The sequence below is a fragment of the Coffea arabica genome, chromosome 2c, assembly GCF_036785885.1.
Source record: "Coffea arabica cultivar ET-39 chromosome 2c, Coffea Arabica ET-39 HiFi, whole genome shotgun sequence".
Taxonomy (NCBI): domain Eukaryota; kingdom Viridiplantae; phylum Streptophyta; class Magnoliopsida; order Gentianales; family Rubiaceae; genus Coffea; species Coffea arabica.
Genome location: NC_092312.1, coordinates 9,665,200 through 9,684,446, shown reverse-complemented (window position 1 = coordinate 9,684,446; position 19,247 = coordinate 9,665,200). Strand labels below are relative to the sequence as shown.

At 35.8% G+C, this 19,247-nt stretch overlaps 1 protein-coding gene across 1 annotated transcript; it reads right to left on the bottom strand.

Moving 5' to 3' along the window:
• Positions 1–5,659: 5,659 nt before the first annotated feature.
• Positions 5,660–14,598, bottom strand: LOC140035012 (protein REBELOTE-like). The gene is made up of 14 exons (XM_072074234.1): positions 14,441–14,598; positions 14,192–14,313; positions 13,677–13,737; positions 12,679–12,787; positions 12,546–12,597; positions 12,322–12,416; positions 10,936–11,001; positions 9,670–10,179; positions 8,960–9,262; positions 8,531–8,854; positions 8,192–8,398; positions 7,465–7,554; positions 7,255–7,349; positions 5,660–5,981 (listed from the first exon to the last, which is right to left on the bottom strand). The coding sequence occupies exons 2-14, from the start codon at positions 14,301–14,303 to the stop codon at positions 5,819–5,821; spliced, it is 2,187 nt and encodes a 728-aa protein (XP_071930335.1). The 5' UTR covers positions 14,304–14,313; positions 14,441–14,598; the 3' UTR covers positions 5,660–5,818.
• Positions 14,599–19,247: the final 4,649 nt, after the last annotated feature.

Here is a 19,247-nt window from a genome sequence, read left to right as displayed (position 1 = left end):
TAGCGTTGTCTTCTTGATTCCCTGCAAACCTTCCGTACCCCATATCGCCAATCGATAATGCAACAAAGTGATAGATAGGCCTAACCATGTCAAACTACCCCTCAGCCTCTTCCCCAAGCAAAGAAAGCAGGCCAGGGCTAGGGGAGTTGGGCGGCTGGCTGCCGGGGGACCCCCAATTCTAGAATCCAAGACTAGAGACTCTTCAGAGTTAAGGTAGTTGTAATTCCCAAGTTATGAGGATTTAGTAATTTAGTACTGCTTCTTCTAGTAGCAGTAGGCACGAGGGATGGCGGGCACTTGGACTTGAGACCTTTCTTACAATCAGCCGATTGACTCAAAAGAGAGGGAGAAGAACGGATGATGGGACCCAACGCTGAGTGAAAATCCAAAGTTTCTGCCTCCGTCTTTTGTGTGTGTGTGTGTGTGTGTGTTGCTGGGGGGGGGGGGGGGGGAGATGATCTAGAAAGGAAATTTAATGGGAGTAAAGTTAATATATGAAATTTTATTAATTACAGTATACGCTAAAAGTTACGCGTATAATTAATTTATAGTTTAGTAACAAAATATACATCTCTCAAATATCGAATTTCTATGAAAGGATTCTTCAACTTCTCCTCTCACAACCCTAATAAATTTTCTTTAATTTTTTCATTAAGTTGAAATAAAAAAATGAGCAGTGTTTGTGAGTTCCAATGTGTAGTGAAAAAATTTTATAAAAAAAACTTTTGAAATGAGTTTATTATGTACAGGGAGCACGTTAGCATAGATAAAGAAAGAAGAATAAATGCAAATTGAGTCTTGTTTAGACAAGTTGGTGTCATTTATTTTAAGAATTAATCTTTCCTACACTGACACTGACAGTGAATATACACTATCAGCATTGGATAAATGACAATTATGTAAATTTAAATTTGAAATTCAATTTTTGCATATATATCATGAATCCAATGATGGTAGCGTAAACATTGTCAGTGTAAGAAAGATTTATTCTTATTTTAACTGTTGCTAAATTATTTAGATATAGAGACGCATAACAAAGTGTACACTATTACTAATTTAGATTTTGTTGAAAGACAACGATAATTACTTCATTTAAGTGTGAGGGCAAACCTACAATTTTATATGTATGTATGGAGATTTTGACGGACGGGGGCAATTCTCTAATACTTAGACTTTGTTGAAGGATAGTGGAAATAATTTCATTTAAGCGCGAGAGTAAAACTACATTTTTATATATATGGATGGAAAAAGAGTGGATACGAAGAAGATTTTGGTGGGATCAGCGGGGAACAATCGTCCTCACTGCCTCCACTTTGTCTCCGTCGTCTCTGCTCTGTCCCGACTAAATTCAAACTGGTGATGACAGGGAAAATTGAAAAAAATGGCTAATCCTTCTAATTAACCAGCTAGTTTTAATTTGCCATCTAGAAGACTAGAATAACGATGGCAGTCTTTTCTTCATGCAACGAATAACGTGTTTTGCTTGAGGGTAAAATTAAATTACTACATCTGATTGGAGGCATGGACCACTTCTTCATCTAGAAAATGAAACTTAATTATCAGTCAAACTTCCACTGTTGCTGCCAGCCTAGTCTGTGGAATTTTTATCTTTCACAGTGAATGAGTATTTTCATTACCGTCTAAAGTAAAAGCCACTTATATAATTTAAATTTTCACTCACATTAATTTTTTTTCCCTCAAACACGTTTGGCTATAGTAATTCTAGAAACTCTGCCAAAAATGCAATGCAGTTTAGGCAGAGGCAAACTAATGTCTGCAAAAGGCCCTAAAATTTTTAGCGCAACGGATCTTCTGTGTCACACCCTGTGCCACTCTCTGTTCCACTTTTTATTATATTACTATTTATTCTACATAAATATCATGTTTTAGTTCTTTTTTGTTTCCGTAAGATCCAATAACTATTAACTGAGTAATACAAAAAATTTAACAAACTCAAAAAATCAAAATGCATAAAAAATTAGATTTTTTTCTGAATTTTCTGCTATATTTTTAAATTTTCTATTATATATTACTTCTTTGAAACTGTTGTATTTATTTTTTATTCAATTAATAGTTATTGGATCTTAAAGAAATAAAAAAGAACTAAAATATGATGTTTATGTAGAATAAATAGTAATTTAATAAAAAAAATGAAACAGAGAGTGGCACAGGGTGTGAAACAAAAGATCCGTTGGACTAAAACCGCTGTAGCTATAATTTAACATGATTTCAACTTCTTAGGCTATGTGAAAAATAGTCTAGTATATGAAACATTTGCTCGTTTTTTGAGACTTGTTATGGAAATTCCTAGTCTAAAACAAGGTTGTCTATTGAGAATTTTATTACTAACGATGGAATTAATTGTCAATTTATAACTATATAAGAAAATTTTCACTAATCAACTGTGTTCGTAACAATTGCATCGATCGTAATCCTACTGGCTACAACTCAGAAGCAAATTGGATTAATCAAAATATTTCTTTCAATGCATCTCCCACTATTTTATTTTGCGTAACAACTCACTGAACTTATGATCATGAGAGGAAAAATGATGCTACTATCTATAATTGTCCTTAATTGGAGCATTTAACAATTGATTATTAAGTTGCATATGCCATAATGAAGGAAAAAATAGCCGGTTTAATTTATCGAGCGGAGGATCCCATCGGTCATCATATATAAGTAATTTACGTAATTTTTTGTGGAACCATTTGGGGATTATTAGACCATCGTGGACTTGCTTTTCTCATGCCAGTCTTCTATCTTCTAGATGGATGCCTATTGTTAAAAGTCACCAACCTTCCTGACACCCGCGAACGCCCCGCGATCTTTGTGCCCGTCTAGAAGGACATCTTGAATAATAAAAATCCCTCCAAACTGAACCCATATAAATATGCTGCCTCATTCCTTAATAGCTTATTCATCAAACCTATCCAAGAATCAAACTCTTGTGCAACTCCTAACTACTCACCTTCTTCGTCTGTGTCCAATACTCCCTAAATTATTGGATCAAAGTTCCAGCTTTGTTTTGGGATAGCAATTGATCCTAATGGTTCTTGTCAAGAAGTATTGTCCCACGGAACCACAGGTAGAAAAAGTTGAGCCAAACATGCATGACATAGACGAGGAGGATGAAGAAGAGACTCTTTCCTTTTGTGAATTTTCAATCAGCGGCGATGCTGATACGTGGGAAGACTCCTCAAGAGAATCACAAAACACAAGCTTCAAATCTTCCGAGGGAGACGATTATTTCGAGTTCTTTAGTGGAGAGTTGAGCTCGGGGAAAGCTTCGTTCTCTTATACACCACCTGAAAACATCATTTTTTGTGGTAAACTCATTTCTTTCAAACAGCCCATCTCCGAAAACGCCGAAAGAATCGAAAAGGTCAAGCACAAAAAGCACAAGAGAAGAGGGTTTTTTAGATGGAAATGGAATCTTGCTTCATCCCTTAAAAGAAGAATTTCAAGAAGAAAGAATGCTTCAAATTCCACGGGTGCAAAAAAGGGTTCGTCTGGAGGCTATAAATCGTTGCCAGCACCTGAAGCATCAGATCAAGGGCACAAGAACATAAGAAGAAAGCGCAATAAAGAGCAGGATTTGTCCGCTCACAAAATGTCCTTATTAACGTCATCAGGGAAGTCGAAATGGTACATGTTCTTCTTCGGAGTCACGAAATTCAGAACGAAAATGGAGCTGAGGGACATGAAGAATAGGCAGGCTCGACGACGAAGCTCATCATTTTCTGAGACCCGATCGGAAAATGATGATAGCAGCAATAACCACAGTCCATGCATGGCAAGAAGCAACGGATTATGGGCCGTCCTCAGAGCATTGAGTTGCAGTGGCGATCCCCGCGCCACCGCCGTAGTGAAGGCGTCCATCGGAGGCATTGCAGATGTGTGAATACTGTTTTGGTCGTGGCACGAGTATTTTGACCATCCCATTTAGTTAGTTCACGGCAGCCACAGATACTTGGGGTCTCTGTCGGCGTAGTAGTTAGTAGTAATAGTCAGTTGTTGCACTTGTATGATAGGTATTGTAGCAGCAACAAATTTTGGCACCAATTCAAATTGCGTCAAAAGGCTAAATATATTATTGTCTCTTTTAGTCTCTTACTATTTGTTTGGATTGCTTCATATTTTCCCAATTTTATTTGCTTACATCATCTTTACAATTTCCAATACACCTTTTTATCTTTCCAATATCTTTTTATCTCACATACATCACATCACAAAAAGTGCTACGGTAAAAATATCTCAAATAATCCCAAATAACTTACAATCCAAACAGAGTCTTTATCCCTTTTAATCGAACGCTAATATTGACCAAGAACTCAGCCAAATGAGCAAAAGAGGCTGGCTGGCTGGCTGGCCTGCTAAAGGACTGCCTGCATGCATGGCGGCTTGGCTTGTCGAACGATCAAATCTAATTTGACCATGGTCTTGCCTAATAAAGCTGAATGGGATCTACTAATTAACTACCAAGCCAACACCAGAAGAAGAAAACAGACACGACAATTAGAAGAAACACTACTACTATCAAGTATTAACACAACTTTGTGAAGGATATGGCGGTCGGAATTGGACCAAGAATAGTAAATCGTTCAAACTGTTGATTTGGGTGGACCATGATAATTCTACTTGATATTTCAATAATTGAAATATAATGCCAAGAGCCCATCTTAATAATTGTTGTCTTTTTCCAGCAAAAGAGAATCAATGAAATAGCATCAGCAATTCCGACGCTTAACCGAGTCTTCCTGAACGGCGGAGGGCTTCATAGTTCTTACACCTGTTAAAGTGTCCAAAAGTTGCGCTCCCAATTATGCACCATGCATTCCAGCGCTCTCAAAAGCAGGAAAGAGCCATCTTGACACTCGGACAGTGCTCCCAACCATGGTTCAAAGTCGTGGTCGCGGTCACGGTCGCGCCTTGGAACGTTCCACATCGATCTCGACATATCGGTCGCGGTCTCGGTGAGACGTAAATTTTAAAATATTTAATATTCTAAAAATTATTAATAATATAAAAAAGTATGCTAAACAAAAATAATAAAAAATAGCAAAAGAAATGGCCAAGTTAATCTGTCACGGTGTAACTCGGCCAATTTCTCGTCTTGACTCGGGATAACTCGGAGTGACTCGGTGTGACTCGGCCGAGTCAATCCGTCGCGGTGACGTCTCGGCCGATTTGTCGGCGAGTCAAATATCTCGGTATCGTTTCGTCACGGTATCGTATCGGTAGGGACCGAGACGGTGACGACTCGGCCGAGTCGTCTCGGTCTCGGCCGAGACTTCGAACCGTGCTCCCAACCCCGGGTTTTTATTGCAAGAAAATTTCATTTGTTAGGCTGCGCTTCATTAAATGCCAGCTAAGCCATTAACAAAGCTATTTGCTGTGGAAAGAAGAGCAAGGGTGTTTGGCAAAACTTTCAGTCAGCAACTCATTCCACTGAAGGTCAGGACATTAGTTGACAAATGTTCAGTAAGAGTTCGGACATCTGATAGTAAGGCTTGCTGGAAGTTTTCAATGGGACGCTTGTCACGGTATAACCACATTAAAACACAAGCATACAGTTTTTTTTTTTTCTTTTTAGGAGTAATAAGGGACTTGGGAGTGTTGTGCTCCAATTCTCCAGAGAGAACTTGCCACAAAGGCATCACGAATGATCCGCTGCTTGCAGTGATCTTTTATAACCAATAAGAAACTCCAAGAACCGGCTACCAATGAATAATGCATATGAAAACGCTCAGCTTAATGGCCGAAATAGGAATCAAAATCAATCACATTTCCTCAAACCTTTAATGAAAGAACAATGCTACATTCTTTTCACTTTCGGAGTTCGTCTTTCGTTCCCCTTGAAACCCGCAGTTCCATTGGCAGCAGCAGCATTCAATGCAGGATCAGCACCCGAACCTTCATCCCTTGAATTTTCTATCAGCTGCCCTCTTTTTCTCTTTGACTTTTTCTGCTTCAGTGAGCTGCAGGAATTTATTGATAAGTAGGTCATTAATTGTGAGATGGACAACAGACATTAGCAACCATTTTGGTTCTCATGTAAGAGGCTGTCTGGTTTTAAGAAGAAAACAGCTCATGTTTGAAAAACCAACTTGTATATTTATGGCAACATTTGGAGTAAACATTACGGTTCTCGAGCCTTTCAGTCCCATATGCAATCCATTATATACCCAGATGAGTTGGAAGATAACCAAAACAGTAATTCATCTAATCAAGAATACTATATCATGAAATTTTAATGCACTAAACAGGCTACCCTATTGATGTGATTGATAATAATTCTACAAATGTCATATCTGATGGCAGCAAAATATCAAGAAAAGTAAAAATGTCAGTCGAATACATTCGTCTCCATCGTTACAACCCATTGACAAAATAAATAAAGTCAATGAAAATAACTTCAATCTATGCATCAGGAAACATCAGTCAACTGCCAGTCTAATATCTTTGGGAGAAAAATTAGAGAAAGAAAAAGTACCATATCCATTTGTTCATATCTAACTGCAACTACAAATAGTACACACTGTATGTTCCTTTTTGTGTAAGGGCACCCTGAAAATCTAACATAGACCTTTCCCACTAATAAAATCGAAATGACATGTGATACTACAAGAGTATCTGGTTAGACGAACTAAGCACCTTAATTGCACTTAATAACAGTTTAAGCTCTCAGATATTTCGGTAACATTTATGAGACCAAAGCCAGGCTCACAAGGGATTTTGGACAAGTGTCTGTCTTCCTAATTCAATAGATTCAATACTCTTTCACCTTTCTGAGAAATTTTTCATCTTATCACTTGGTTGTTTTGCTGTAACACTTGTTTTGTTTCATTCATCAATTGCAAGTGCAATTAAAAGACACACCTGCTGCAGTATATGGCCTTGTCCTGCATTGCTAAAATAATACATCAAACTAATCATCCTAGGCGCCACCTCTATTTGGACACCAGAAATCTTTTCAATGCTTTTCATTTTGTTTCACTATTTGTCTCTCTTTCCATTCTTCCTCTACACAGCAATATGTGAACTATACGCATGATTAGGAAAGACAATCCTTCTTTCAGCAAGCATATCATTGAGCATGTGCTTTCATGTTGGAGAAATTATTTACAGGTAAACATTCCTCAGAAACAGTAGATATTGTTAAACATCTAACAAATTTCCAGTCTCCAAGCATCTCAATGAAGTATTGGATCTAGCTCATCAAAACAGTTACAAACTTGAAAGTACTGGTACCTTATGTTTTCCTTGTACAAACTTCTTAGAGCAGCCCTTTCCAGGATGCTTTGGTAATATTGAGTAAATGAAGCATTCTTTCCAGACTTTTCAAGCTAATAAGAAACATTTTTTGAAGTCAGATAAAAAGGTAACAGCTTAGGTCCCATCAAAGAATGATTTAAATTCCATTAAACAAAGGTTAAGAAATTGATTGATAAGGAAGAGAACCTGGAGAAATGTTTCAACAGATTGATGATCTTTGGGCGAAAAAACTACCTCATCTCTTCTTTTCTGCACAAAGTTGACATTCTGTTCAATCTGCAGTTTTCAAAGGAAGGTTATTACAACAACGGTGATATTGTGCACAGAAACCAATAAATAAGTTATAATCTTAAAGGCAAAACAAAAAATGGAAGAAACTGATAACATCTCAATTCCTAAAATCTTCTATCATCAGATCCCATTCAGCAAGATATGACAATAACCTTGTCTGCTAGAAAGAAGCCAAACTGGCAAGATGATGCAAATGACAATATGAAAGTAGAAAACATCACAGAAACATATAGTCAAACAAGATGTGGGAGTGTAGCAGTACTCCAACTTAAAGCAGAAAAAATTAATATTTCTCATTCTCTATATCTCCCTCTCTCTCGCTATCTCTCTCCCCAAAAATAATTCCCATGTACAGGTTCACTAGTTTATGTTAATACAAGATATTGAGGAACACAATAATGGAGAAGCCAACACCATGGGATCCATGGCAACAGGACCTGTAAGGCCTGATACAAATAGTGATCTATCTATAAGGTACAAATGGCAAGAAAAAAGAAGGGAGGATTTGGGCTAGAAAAAGTTTTTATATTTGAAAAATCATGTAATTTTCTGACACATTGGAAAATAAATAAAACTATATGAGGCCCAAGGAGAGAGAGAGAGAGAAAGTCAGAGCTAAAACCTGGTCAATCAAGCGCTTCACAGTACGGCGTAGACTTTCGGCACTGGTACGATCATGAAACTTTCTTAGATAAAAAAGAGGAATAGTTGCTAACTCTGGGAAGGAAATGTGATAACTCCATTGGGAAAAGTGAAATGACAATTGCTCAATCGCAGATGAAAGACATTCCTCTTGGAAGGTTTTTGATTTTAAACAACTTTTTGGCAACTGCACCATCCAAGAGATCAAAAATTAATATTAGGTAGCTAAAGGGGTTCAGTTTCAGAAGAGATTTCCAGCTCAAAAGGAACCAATAAGAGCAGCATGCACATATGCAATAACAGTCTACTGACTACCAACCCTAAGGACAGTCGAGAAGTCTAAGGCATTTCCCAGCTTTCCACCCTCTTTGACATTATCAATTTCCAGCACATCCAACACATATGATGCAACAGGAATAAAAATGCCACTCGAAGTTGATAGATTATTAAGCCACTGGATGCACTTGAATCTCAAAGGGAGATATCTTGAACCAGTAAACATGCAAGCAACTCCATTTATGAGCTGAATGATCCTGAACAATAAAGGTTGAAGATCGTGATCTTGTATGTTGACTGATATGAATCTAACCCAAAGGTCAATGCAGTTAGCATACTCCCAACTGCATATCTTTTTCAGCACTTCCTGTGTTACGAATAAAAGACCATATTATTTGAAAGAAGCCTCCTTAACACCGTCACATTAAGGAAGAAACGAGAAGGTTATAAGACAGACAATGTCATTGTATACCTTCTTCTTTGTTTGCAGGCCCCATCGCAATATCCTGGAAAGTTGAGAAATAGAATCTAGGACCTTACGAGATGAGTTTTGCACATCCAAAGAGCAAATTTCAACAATGCAATTTGCCAAAAACAGCAAGTGTCTATTATTAAGAATCTTAGAAACCCTGCTCTGAGCCATATAAGCAACGAAAGTTTTAGCTATGCAGGTGTCAAAGTAATCAACACTGAATAGTACAGCAACATCCCGTATTATTTGGAAGGAAGTTGAGGAAAGAATCCCTCCTCCAGTTGCCCACAAATGGACTGTAGTCTGCTTCAAATGAACAAGTGTTAGTGGATGGAAAAAAGTAAAGATGAAGAATCAAAAAATTCAAAATGTATTCTAGTATATGGATTGCCTGTGAAACAATAAACCTAATCTACAGGAAAAGCAGAATATTGCTGAAAAATAGCATGTAGTAATTAATCATTGTGTTGGGTTCATAGGCACCTCATGATGGTGATAAATAGTTTCCCTGTGATGAGAAAAACGAAGCCTTCTTTGTCACCACCATACTAATTTAAAGGGTACAAGATAAAATTCCAAGTATCAACCTATAAGTTTATTTGAATCGAAAGGGAACATGCTATATGGCCTAAAAACCAATTTGCTTTCAAGAAACTACGTGGCTTTTTAATGTGATTAAATGTTACAAAAAATCTTTCAAACCGTTCTACCTTAATGAGTCTGTGCAGCAGCGATGGGAAGACCGCAAAGAATATTAGAGAAGCTCTGAGTCGGTTCAAAGCAAAATTTAGGATGTCTGAATCAGCCACTTGATCCAACAAAAACAATGTACTTCTGAAGTAGGACTTGACAAATGGCTTTATAGTTTGCCATTTAGAGGTATTCTGCAGCTCTAATATGGTTTCCTTTTTACAATTGACCAACGATATCTGCAATTGCCTCCGAAATATATCATCTGCCTCAGAAAGCACAAACATCAATATGCTACAGAAGGTCTCGCTGTTCTGAATTTGATGAACTAATGACTCAGCTCCATAGTGGCAAGCTGCTCGATATGCATTAAGTAGACAAACAAAGGCAGAACTGCTATGCTCTTCTTTGACTAATTGACACCACAAATTAATAGCAGAACTTGTAAAAAGTTTGCCTTTGTCTTCAGCAGCTTCATTATTATCTACCAGATGTATCACTTTCTTTGACTCCTCATCTTCATCAGAATACTGTAACAGGGAAAGACTGCATGTTTAATGACAGCTGTAAATACAATTGAAGGAAGCTCAATCAGCTAAATCTTTCAAACCTTCAAGCATGTTTCAACCCTAAAAGTTTATTGTGTGAGAGAAAATCTATGTCACTTTAATTTGCCACTTCAAGAAAACCTCTGGTTTTATTTAGTGTTGCACAAGTAATGTAAACTCCAATTAGAGAACTTATCTCAAAACTAACAAGACAGGAATTATCAAGTGAGACATTCAGTACCCATCTGGTTTCAAAGAGAAGATAACACTGTAAGATATGTCAAGAGTAGGCAACTCGAAGTAGGTTAAAATAACGTCAATACATCATTACTTTACTTGGAGTTCAGAGAGATGACTAATGAGGAAGCAGACAATTTTAGAGATAGTCATTCAGTAAAGCATGCTTCATGTAGTTTCTGATTCTCCCATACGTAAGTAAACAGACACTTCTGTGGGATAAATTGTAACTTGATATTCAGCTATTCTTAGTGGCTTTTTGTTAAATGATTGTTCCCAAGTTAAACCTTCAAATCATTAACACTTAAATTTTAGACAACTGGTCTACCAGTTCAGAGATCAGGATGTTAGATCAACTAGCAACGACATCTGCAACATACACATCACAGAAATGAAGATAAATAAATATTGATCCGTAGCAATATTCAATCAACATCAGAATGAGCAAAGTTCATCACCCTAACATTGACAATTTTAATATCACCAGGAACAACAACCTACCATGTTTCCATTTTGAGAATTTTCTATGCCCTTGTAGTTTTTCAAGAACTTGCTGAATTCTGGATCCTGTAAATTTTCCAAGTGAATTAGCTTTGTCACATTAAGGGGAAAAAACAGCAATCTGCTAAAAAGGAAATTGTAAAAATCCAAGAGATTGATTTACACATGAAGGACAGACATTTAGCAACAATACAAGAAACCCAACAACCTATCAGATCTTCATACAAGCACATTTTCTATAACACCAAAGACCAAGTACAAGTTTATATGTATCTTACATACAGTAAATATCATTGCAAAGCAGATTACTAAGCCAACGCAAATCAGAATGCTGATTGCTAAAGCAGGGAATGACAAGGCATTCACAAGAGAAAGAAAGGAAAAAAGAAGGGCATGATGATAAGGGAAGACTGGGATAAAGAGCAGTGGAGATTTCAATTCAGCAAAAATTAATCCTAGGCCAGCAACCCATCCATGATCGTCAGCCTTTCAATAGGCAAACCCAATCAAAAAACTTAGAGATACAAAATTTAGTCAAGAAGTCAAAAGTACCTGTTGACATATCAGGATTTGCATATTTGTGGGTCTTTCTTAAACATATTCGATCGTGAGAAAATTAAGTGGCATAAGATACTCTAGGTATTGGAGTATGTGATGCTTAATGATGGATTCAACAGTTAGGGCGGCAGGTCACCAATGATCTACAGGTGAGCATCCAATGGGATGCGTTCTACTGATCATGACAGTGGAAATCAATTTTTGAGGGGTCAAAAGGACCTCGACATGTAAAGCAGCAACCAATTATAATTAGCCCATCATCAGGTGCAGCAGCAGACACTAGGCTTTCTGGTTTTTGGAGGATGAAAACCAAACATTTTACAGCTTCTGTTTGTTGTAGCTGCAAATCTATGTGGTCTAAAATAAACCATTTATCATTCCATAAGATTTGTTGCTGGTCCTTTAGTATTCCAATATTCTAAACCTCCATACAAAAAGTAAGACAGATCATCCCTACTAGGACGTTATGGGAAAGGCATTGTAAGGTGAATGCCCATGAAGAATGTCAGCAAGGCAAGAGATACAATAACATGTACTTGACTGAGATGAGAGATTGCATTTGTTGTGCGAAGTTTACAAATGCACTTTAAAGAGGTAAGGATCCCTCACTAAGTTAATAAGGATTGTCTGAGGTGCATAACAGCACAGTTTTACCTCCTGTGAGGACATCAATTTTATTAAGCCAAATTTTTATTGGAATTTAGCCAAAATTATACAGCTTCATTTTGCAGACGTTAAGAAAAAAAAGAGATTTCAGCACGAATAAGATCCAGCATTATTATCATAAATAAGAAATGTGGATATCTCAACCCATTGAACAGCAATCACCTTCTTCCTCAGCCTGTTTAATTTTTTCTTTTGCATGGCAAGATCCTTGTAAATTTTTTCATTCTGTGTTGATAATGAACTGAAAAGTTTATTTCCTGCACACAAGTAAACCAATCAAATTGTTAACATGATGCAGACAGCAAGATCAAATCTACAGATCAAATGATAAGGAAGAAGGAACAGAACACTTAAAAGAATATAAACCAAGGCAGACAAGAAATGACCTTCTAATGATTTGCCAATCTCACTTCCTACAACATGAGGACAGCTTGAGTCCTGATGAAGGCAACAAAATAATCAGCTATTGCGTAAAAGAAAATGTCAATAAGACACTAAAGGCATGATGAAGCTAAGAACCTCTGAAAGATATCCGTCACTATCTGAAATATCAGCAAACATGTCAGAGTCATCTTTTGTGAACACAGCATCAAGAGAAGTATCCCCAACATCTTCAACATCAGTGTTTCTGATAACAATTAAGGAATGATTAGAACTCGTTCATAAGCAAGTTCATGGAGATCTGCAAACCTTGTAAGATTTCAATTGAACAAAGTGTAAGCGATGGAAAAAGGCTGGGAATTAGTTCAAAAGGAAATTGATAAAAAAGGGAAGAGGCAATAAAAAGTCAATTCATAGAGAACCAGATAACAAAGTCAGCACAATTAAAACTCGATTAATTACTAAATGTTATGTGAACAATTCACTTTATTCCTTATATTTCTACATTAGTACATGCAGCAAGCAGGATTTCAAGAAAATGCTGCAATCTACCCATATCAAAATGAAGAACTACACATGGTTATTGTCAAGATGACAATAATGTTAGTAAGTTGTGATAAGCAACAGAACCATAAATTTGAGCACCTAGAGCTCATGAGGATGCTCATCCTAGGCTCCATTACAAGTTAAAGTAATGGGAGAAAAGGGTCAAAGAATAGAGAGGAAGCGTGCCACTTTCTTTATTTGGAAGTTTTAGCAGGAAGGAAATCAAAAGAAAAGAAGAAAAGTTTTCTTGGGAAACTGAAATAGAGGAGAAACTTTTGCCAAAAAGCAATTTTACCCAGATACATTCTCTGTCACTTGTTCTATACAAAAAAAGTGAACACTATGCACAAAGCAAAATGGAGCATCTTTTGTGCAAGTTTAATTTTATGATATCCACATAAGAAAAATGTCAACAAGACGAAACTTGGCATGTATAAAAATTAATGAAGAATGCTTAAAAGGAATCACCCTCTAAAGAATTTGCCCTTCAAAACTAAATAACATCAAGGAGAAGCAGTCGTCTTAAAAAAATTTTAAAAAAAAAAAAAAAAAAAGATACTCTAGTGGGCAATAGCTTTCACCCTTTTTACCTTCCCTTAGAGTGGTCCAGAGTGTCATCAAGTTTGTCTTTCCCAGGTCTCTGATCATCTCCTGCAGCAAACATGACGGAAATAATCATCAACATTTGCTTTGCAGATGAATATTATTCTGGGATAACTATATCACATCCCCTCAAAATTTTAGGGAAAATACAATCTTAGCTACTGAAGTTCAATTTAAAGCAAGTCCTCTGACTTTTTCCTTGTATCAGAAAAATTCCAGTGCATGATACATAACTTTAAAGAACGACATTGAGTACGTCCAGAAGATTAATATGTCCCAATAAACTTCGAAATTTATAGTCTAATACCACTCTTTTAGTCTGTTTCTCAATGAAATAAGAATTTAGATTCCAAAATGCTTTATCTTTACCAAAATAGCCACAGTTAAACAATAATTATAGGTGAATACATACGAAGAATCTCACAGAATTCTTGTCCATTAAAGAAAATGTGTACAATGTGTTAGTGGCGGGGAAGGGAGAGGGAGGAGTTAGAATAGTTACTGGAAAAAGATTTCTTCTTGGATAAAAAAGCCTTATTTTTCCTTCTCTGCCGAAGGACTGATTGAAGATTCTTCTTCGCGAACTTCCTCGCTTTCTTCCCCAGCTTCCCCATCTAAAAAATTCTGAAAGGAGAAACAAAGAGACGCTACATTTTCAAAATAATCATTTGAAGAAGAAGAAATGAAAAAAAAAAAAGGCTAGGACTACATACCCAAGCGAACAAGCTAGACAGAAGCGAAGAATACTTACCTTTTTTTCTTTTTCTTTATTGCTTCAATGGCGGCCGGCTCCCTTCCTCCAAATTTGCAGGTTGCAGTAGTTGGTTGTGGGGAATTATAGCATCGTTCACTTTTCAGAGTTTCAGTAGCTTTAATTGAGCTTTCAGAGGGTTTAAGCTGTAAGCCCTTAAGCCCTAAAACGCCGCGACCGGTGATATGCTGAAGTGACTTTTCTTTCTTTTTTCTTTTTATTTTTTTTTTTGTTCTGGTCACTGTATAATTTCGTTGAAAATATTCAGAATGAAAAGGGAAAAGGTGGGGGGAAAATCCAGAGACCATTTGGATTTGTTGTTTTTTGAGGTATTTTTTAAAAATTTTGCTATAACAGAGTTTTAAAATTATATTTTGGAATATTTTTTAAAAATATTTTAAAATATTTAAGAGTAGAAGAGTTTCTAGAATATATTTTGAGATATTTTTTAAAATTTTAAAAAATTTTAACTATATTTAGATTACCTTTTAGAGTACTTTTTAAAAATTTTATTGTTTTGAAAACTGGTTTTTGAAAAACACTCCCATCCCCAAATATTAAGACACGTGATGCACAACTTTGATTTTGGAGAATAGATACCGATCTCAAATGTTACAACAATTAAAGCGTGTATTACTGAATTCTTGTAATCTAAATGATGAGTTTTAATTTAACTATAATTTGTACATCAGTATAATGTAAATATGTTAGTGTACAAAAAATCATATATATTGATAGTGTATACAAAATTTATTTTAAACATAAAAGAGAAATATACTTGGTACACAATATTCTATTTTAAGTGGTTACACTCAATAATTGGAGAGTAATTTCACTTTTACTCGTGTGGATCATGTGAGTCTTTTTTTTTTATCTGTCTCTTCTAGCAATTAGCTTTCCAGTTCAACTTGCAAGTTTGTTACTTTCATGATGGTTTTTGGTAATGTTCCAAGCAAACTTCAATTAAGCATGTTTCTAGGAAGGTAAATAGGTGTGCGGATGCCTTGGACAAGAAGAGTGTGAAATTAAATGAGGATTTTTGCTTTGTTCAACTGTAAATCCCTTTTTACATGTAAAAAACCTTAAGAATGCTTCTAGGTAGGGTTGTAATCGAGTCGAGTCGAACTCGAGTATCGCCATACTCGAGCTCGACTCGACATACAGTTAGGGTGCTCGAGCTCGAGCTCGACTCGTATGGGCTCGAATCCATTCGAGCCTTATTGAGTTCGCTCGAGCTCGAGTTATTAAATTTTATTTTCTTGATATTTTTTAAGCAAAAAGACATTATTGCCCTTTTAAAATTTTTTATATAATTTGAAACATTTCATAAATTCGACAATTCTTTTGGTTATAAGGATAATTTTATAATAATGATATATTAAATAATTAAAATTAAAAATATTAAATAATTAAAATTAAAATGCTCGATAAGGCTCGTCGAGCCTTCGAGCATCACTTCTGGATGCTCGAACTCGACTCGACAGCCTTATCGAGCTGCTCGAACTCGACTCAAACTCGGTTTGACCGAGTTCGAGTCAAGCTTTTGACCGAGCTCTCGCGAGCAGCTCGGTTCGATTACATCCCTACTTTTAGGAGTCTATGGCTTTGTAAAATTACTCTATGACATTTTTAGTAGATGCAACTCCTCTCTTGTTACCAGGAACAAAAATAAATAAATAAATAAAAACCTTTTTTTAAAATCCTATTCTATTACGAAAAGGGTTTTGGACACCTCTTGCGACTTGCTGTTCTTATTTGCTGGCTTGTCAAGTTGTGATAAAAAATAAGTCAAATAAATTTGCAACCCTGTCAACGATAAAAAAAAATTTGCAATCTTGATAGAGATAGGAGAACCCTCGGACGGTGTCCCGACCCCTGGGGGTGCTATTCGATCCTAGATAAAAGGCTTGATATGCATATAATTTTTCCGTCAAATTGAAAATGGGCTATGTTCAATCTAAAGCCCAAGTGTAATTTAGTTGGAAAGCACCAAAAACCAAAGGTCACGTCATCCAGAAAGCAGATTGTAGTCTTCAAGCGTAATTGAAGATGGGCAATATCTTCAGAAAAAAAAAAAAGATGGGCTATATTAAAATGTACAATGTCCCATCTCTTCGGGACTTGCCAACGGCAAGCGCTGTCCAGGAAAGCCCAATTTCTACTTCTCTCGGTTTGTCACCGGTACCTCTTTATGCATAGATAATGACAGTGTGAAATTACGCTTCGTTTGGTAAATAAATTTTTTGGATGTTTATTTAAAATTTTACTATAACTTATACTAAAAATATGAAATTATGCTTCGTTTGGTAAATAAATTTTTAAGTGTTTATCTAAAATTTTACTATAACTCACTGTAATGTGAAAAAAATTTTAAGATGGAAAATTTGTTTTCTTTTCTTTCCACTCTTCTTCTTATTCCTTCCCCCTCTCTCCGCCGGAAGTTGCAACAGCAGAAACAAAAGTTTTTTTCTTCTCTCTCCCCCTCCCCTTCCCCTTTTCCCTCCGCATGCCGGAAGTTACGGCAACATAAATAAATTTTTTTTTTCTCTTTCCCCTTCTTTTCCCTCTCCCTCTCCCCCTCTCCTCCCCTTTCCCCGCCGCCTCTCCCTCCCCCAACTGGAAGTTACAACAGCTGGAACAAAAAATTGTTTTTTTTTTGCTTTTCTCTATCCCCTTTTTCCTCTCTCATCCCCTCTTCTCCTCTCTTCCTCTTTCCCTTCCCCTTCCCCCACGCAATTTGGTCTCGCAACTAGATTGGCAAATGAGGAGGGTGGCAGAGGAGGGAAAAGGAGAGAAAAAAAAAAAAAAAGAGGTGGCCGGCACTAGAAGAGGTTGTCGCATAGCGAAGATGGTGGTCGATTGAGGTGGAAGAAGAAAAAATGAAGGAAAATTTTTTTGTGTGTTTTAGATATTTTGAAATATGCACTTTAAAAACTTCGAGAAATTTTTTGACCGATAAAAGACAAATTTGGCAAAAACTCAACTTCACCAAACATGGCCTAAATTTTGTTTGGATTGCCATTTCTCTTTAAAAAAAATTATTTAATCGGTGAACGTATTTTTCAATTATCATTTTATGTTACATACATCAAATCATTACAGTATAATTTTGTACAAAAACAAAAAATAAAAAACAATTCAAACAAGTTCGTAATCAAAGCGTAACTTAAATCCCCATTTCTATCGTTCAATCATCTCCACGTTTGGTACAACAAAACACAAGGTGCTGGTATTTCAAGTTACTGTAACTACCGTTACACGAAGGCTTTAGTGTAATTTACCTAAAATGGTTAGCAAACTATTCCAGTTGTTGTAATTTCTAATTGCTTCTCAACTTTCGAGGTGTCAAAATTATGGCAATACAATAAATTGACTTAAGCTTCACCACATTAGATGGAGTTTGACTTCTTTACGGTGCATATGTTGTCGACTATTATTCGTGCATGGTATTTATTTCACCCACTCACCCAAAAAAAAGGGTCACGTACATCCAAAGGTGCATGTGATTGTGTATGTTGGAAGGAACACATAATTTCCAAAAGAAAAGAAAATTGACATGACAATTGAGAAATTAATACCTCCGAACAGTGACTCAGAATAGTAACACAAGCTATATTTAGTTTTTGATGTTCAGCAAAATAAATAAAAAAATATTGATCTAAAAGGAAAAAGAAAAGGAGAGGAGAGAAAATGAAGGACGCAAGAGGCTTGGTCATTATAAATAAGCCTAGTAGAGGCGACTTGTCACAGTCGGACCTCTTTGGATTAGGTGTTTAGCTATTCTTAGGGCTGCTACTGTTTGAAGTGCCATTTGCCGGTGATTGCTATCAAAATTAGTGGACAAAAAAAAAAAAAAAAAAAGAAAGAAAGAATAGCTCGTTTGGATCGCAATTTTTTGTCGAAAAATATATTATAAGAATGTGTGTGATAATGAAAGAGCGATTGAAAAATGTATTGAGAGAATTTTTCTATAAGAACTTGCAGTACAAACAAATTGTCCAGCAACGCATTCTTTGGAATGTCATTTTGTAGAGTTTTTTTTTTGGTAAAAAAATATATTATAATAATTTGATATATGTAAAGCAAAAAATGTATTTACGAAAAATATAAAAATTTTTCATAAGAAAATCACGTAAAATTTTAAAACAAATGCACAAATCAAATCTCATGGTTAAGATGTTGTAATCACTTAACCCAGTAGCTTTCCCTTAAATCATAATTATCATACTAATTGTAGAAATTGTTCCCATAAAAATTTAGATATCCCTTACTTCTGGACTTTGATTTTTTTGTCCCCAAATTAGTCTCTATCCCCTTTGTTTCTTCTTTGTACAGCTGCCACATATCTCTAACTTTTTAATAATCAAAATTTAAACAAATCAATAATAATTGATTAACAAGTTTACTCAAAATCAATTAAAACAAATAACTCAAATTAAAATACTTGTTAGGTTTTAAGAAAAAAATGATTTGGAGTAAAAAATAAAGAAGAGTTTTAGTTGATTTATACGTTTATGGTTAATAAGACTCTTTTTTGTTAAAATAACAAAAATTTTGAGTTATTTATTTTAATTGATTTTGAGTAAACTTATCAATCAATTATTATTGAGTTGTTTAAGTTTGCCTTATCAAAATGTTAGAAACACGTGGCAGCTGTATACAGAAGCGACAGAGGGGATAGATGGTCTGTTTGGATTGTAAGTTATTTGGGATTATTTGAGATATTTTTACTGTAGCACTTTTTGTGACATGATGTATGTGAGATAAAACGATATTGGGAAGATAAAAAGGTGTATTGGAAATTGTA

Excerpts from the sequence above, each read along its gene's own strand:
- LOC140035012 (XM_072074234.1), bottom strand. The coding sequence starts at position 14,303 with ATGGGGAAGCTGGGGAAGAAAGCGAGGAAGTTCGCGAAGAAGAATCTT. Across the intron at positions 11,002-12,321 it reads TAAACAGGCTGAGGAAGAAG|GATCCAGAATTCAGCAAGTT; the intron begins GTGATTGCTGTT and ends GAAAATTTACAG. Across the intron at positions 9,263-9,669 it reads TGCTGCACAGACTCATTAAG|ACTACAGTCCATTTGTGGGC; the intron begins GTAGAACGGTTT and ends CATTTGAAGCAG.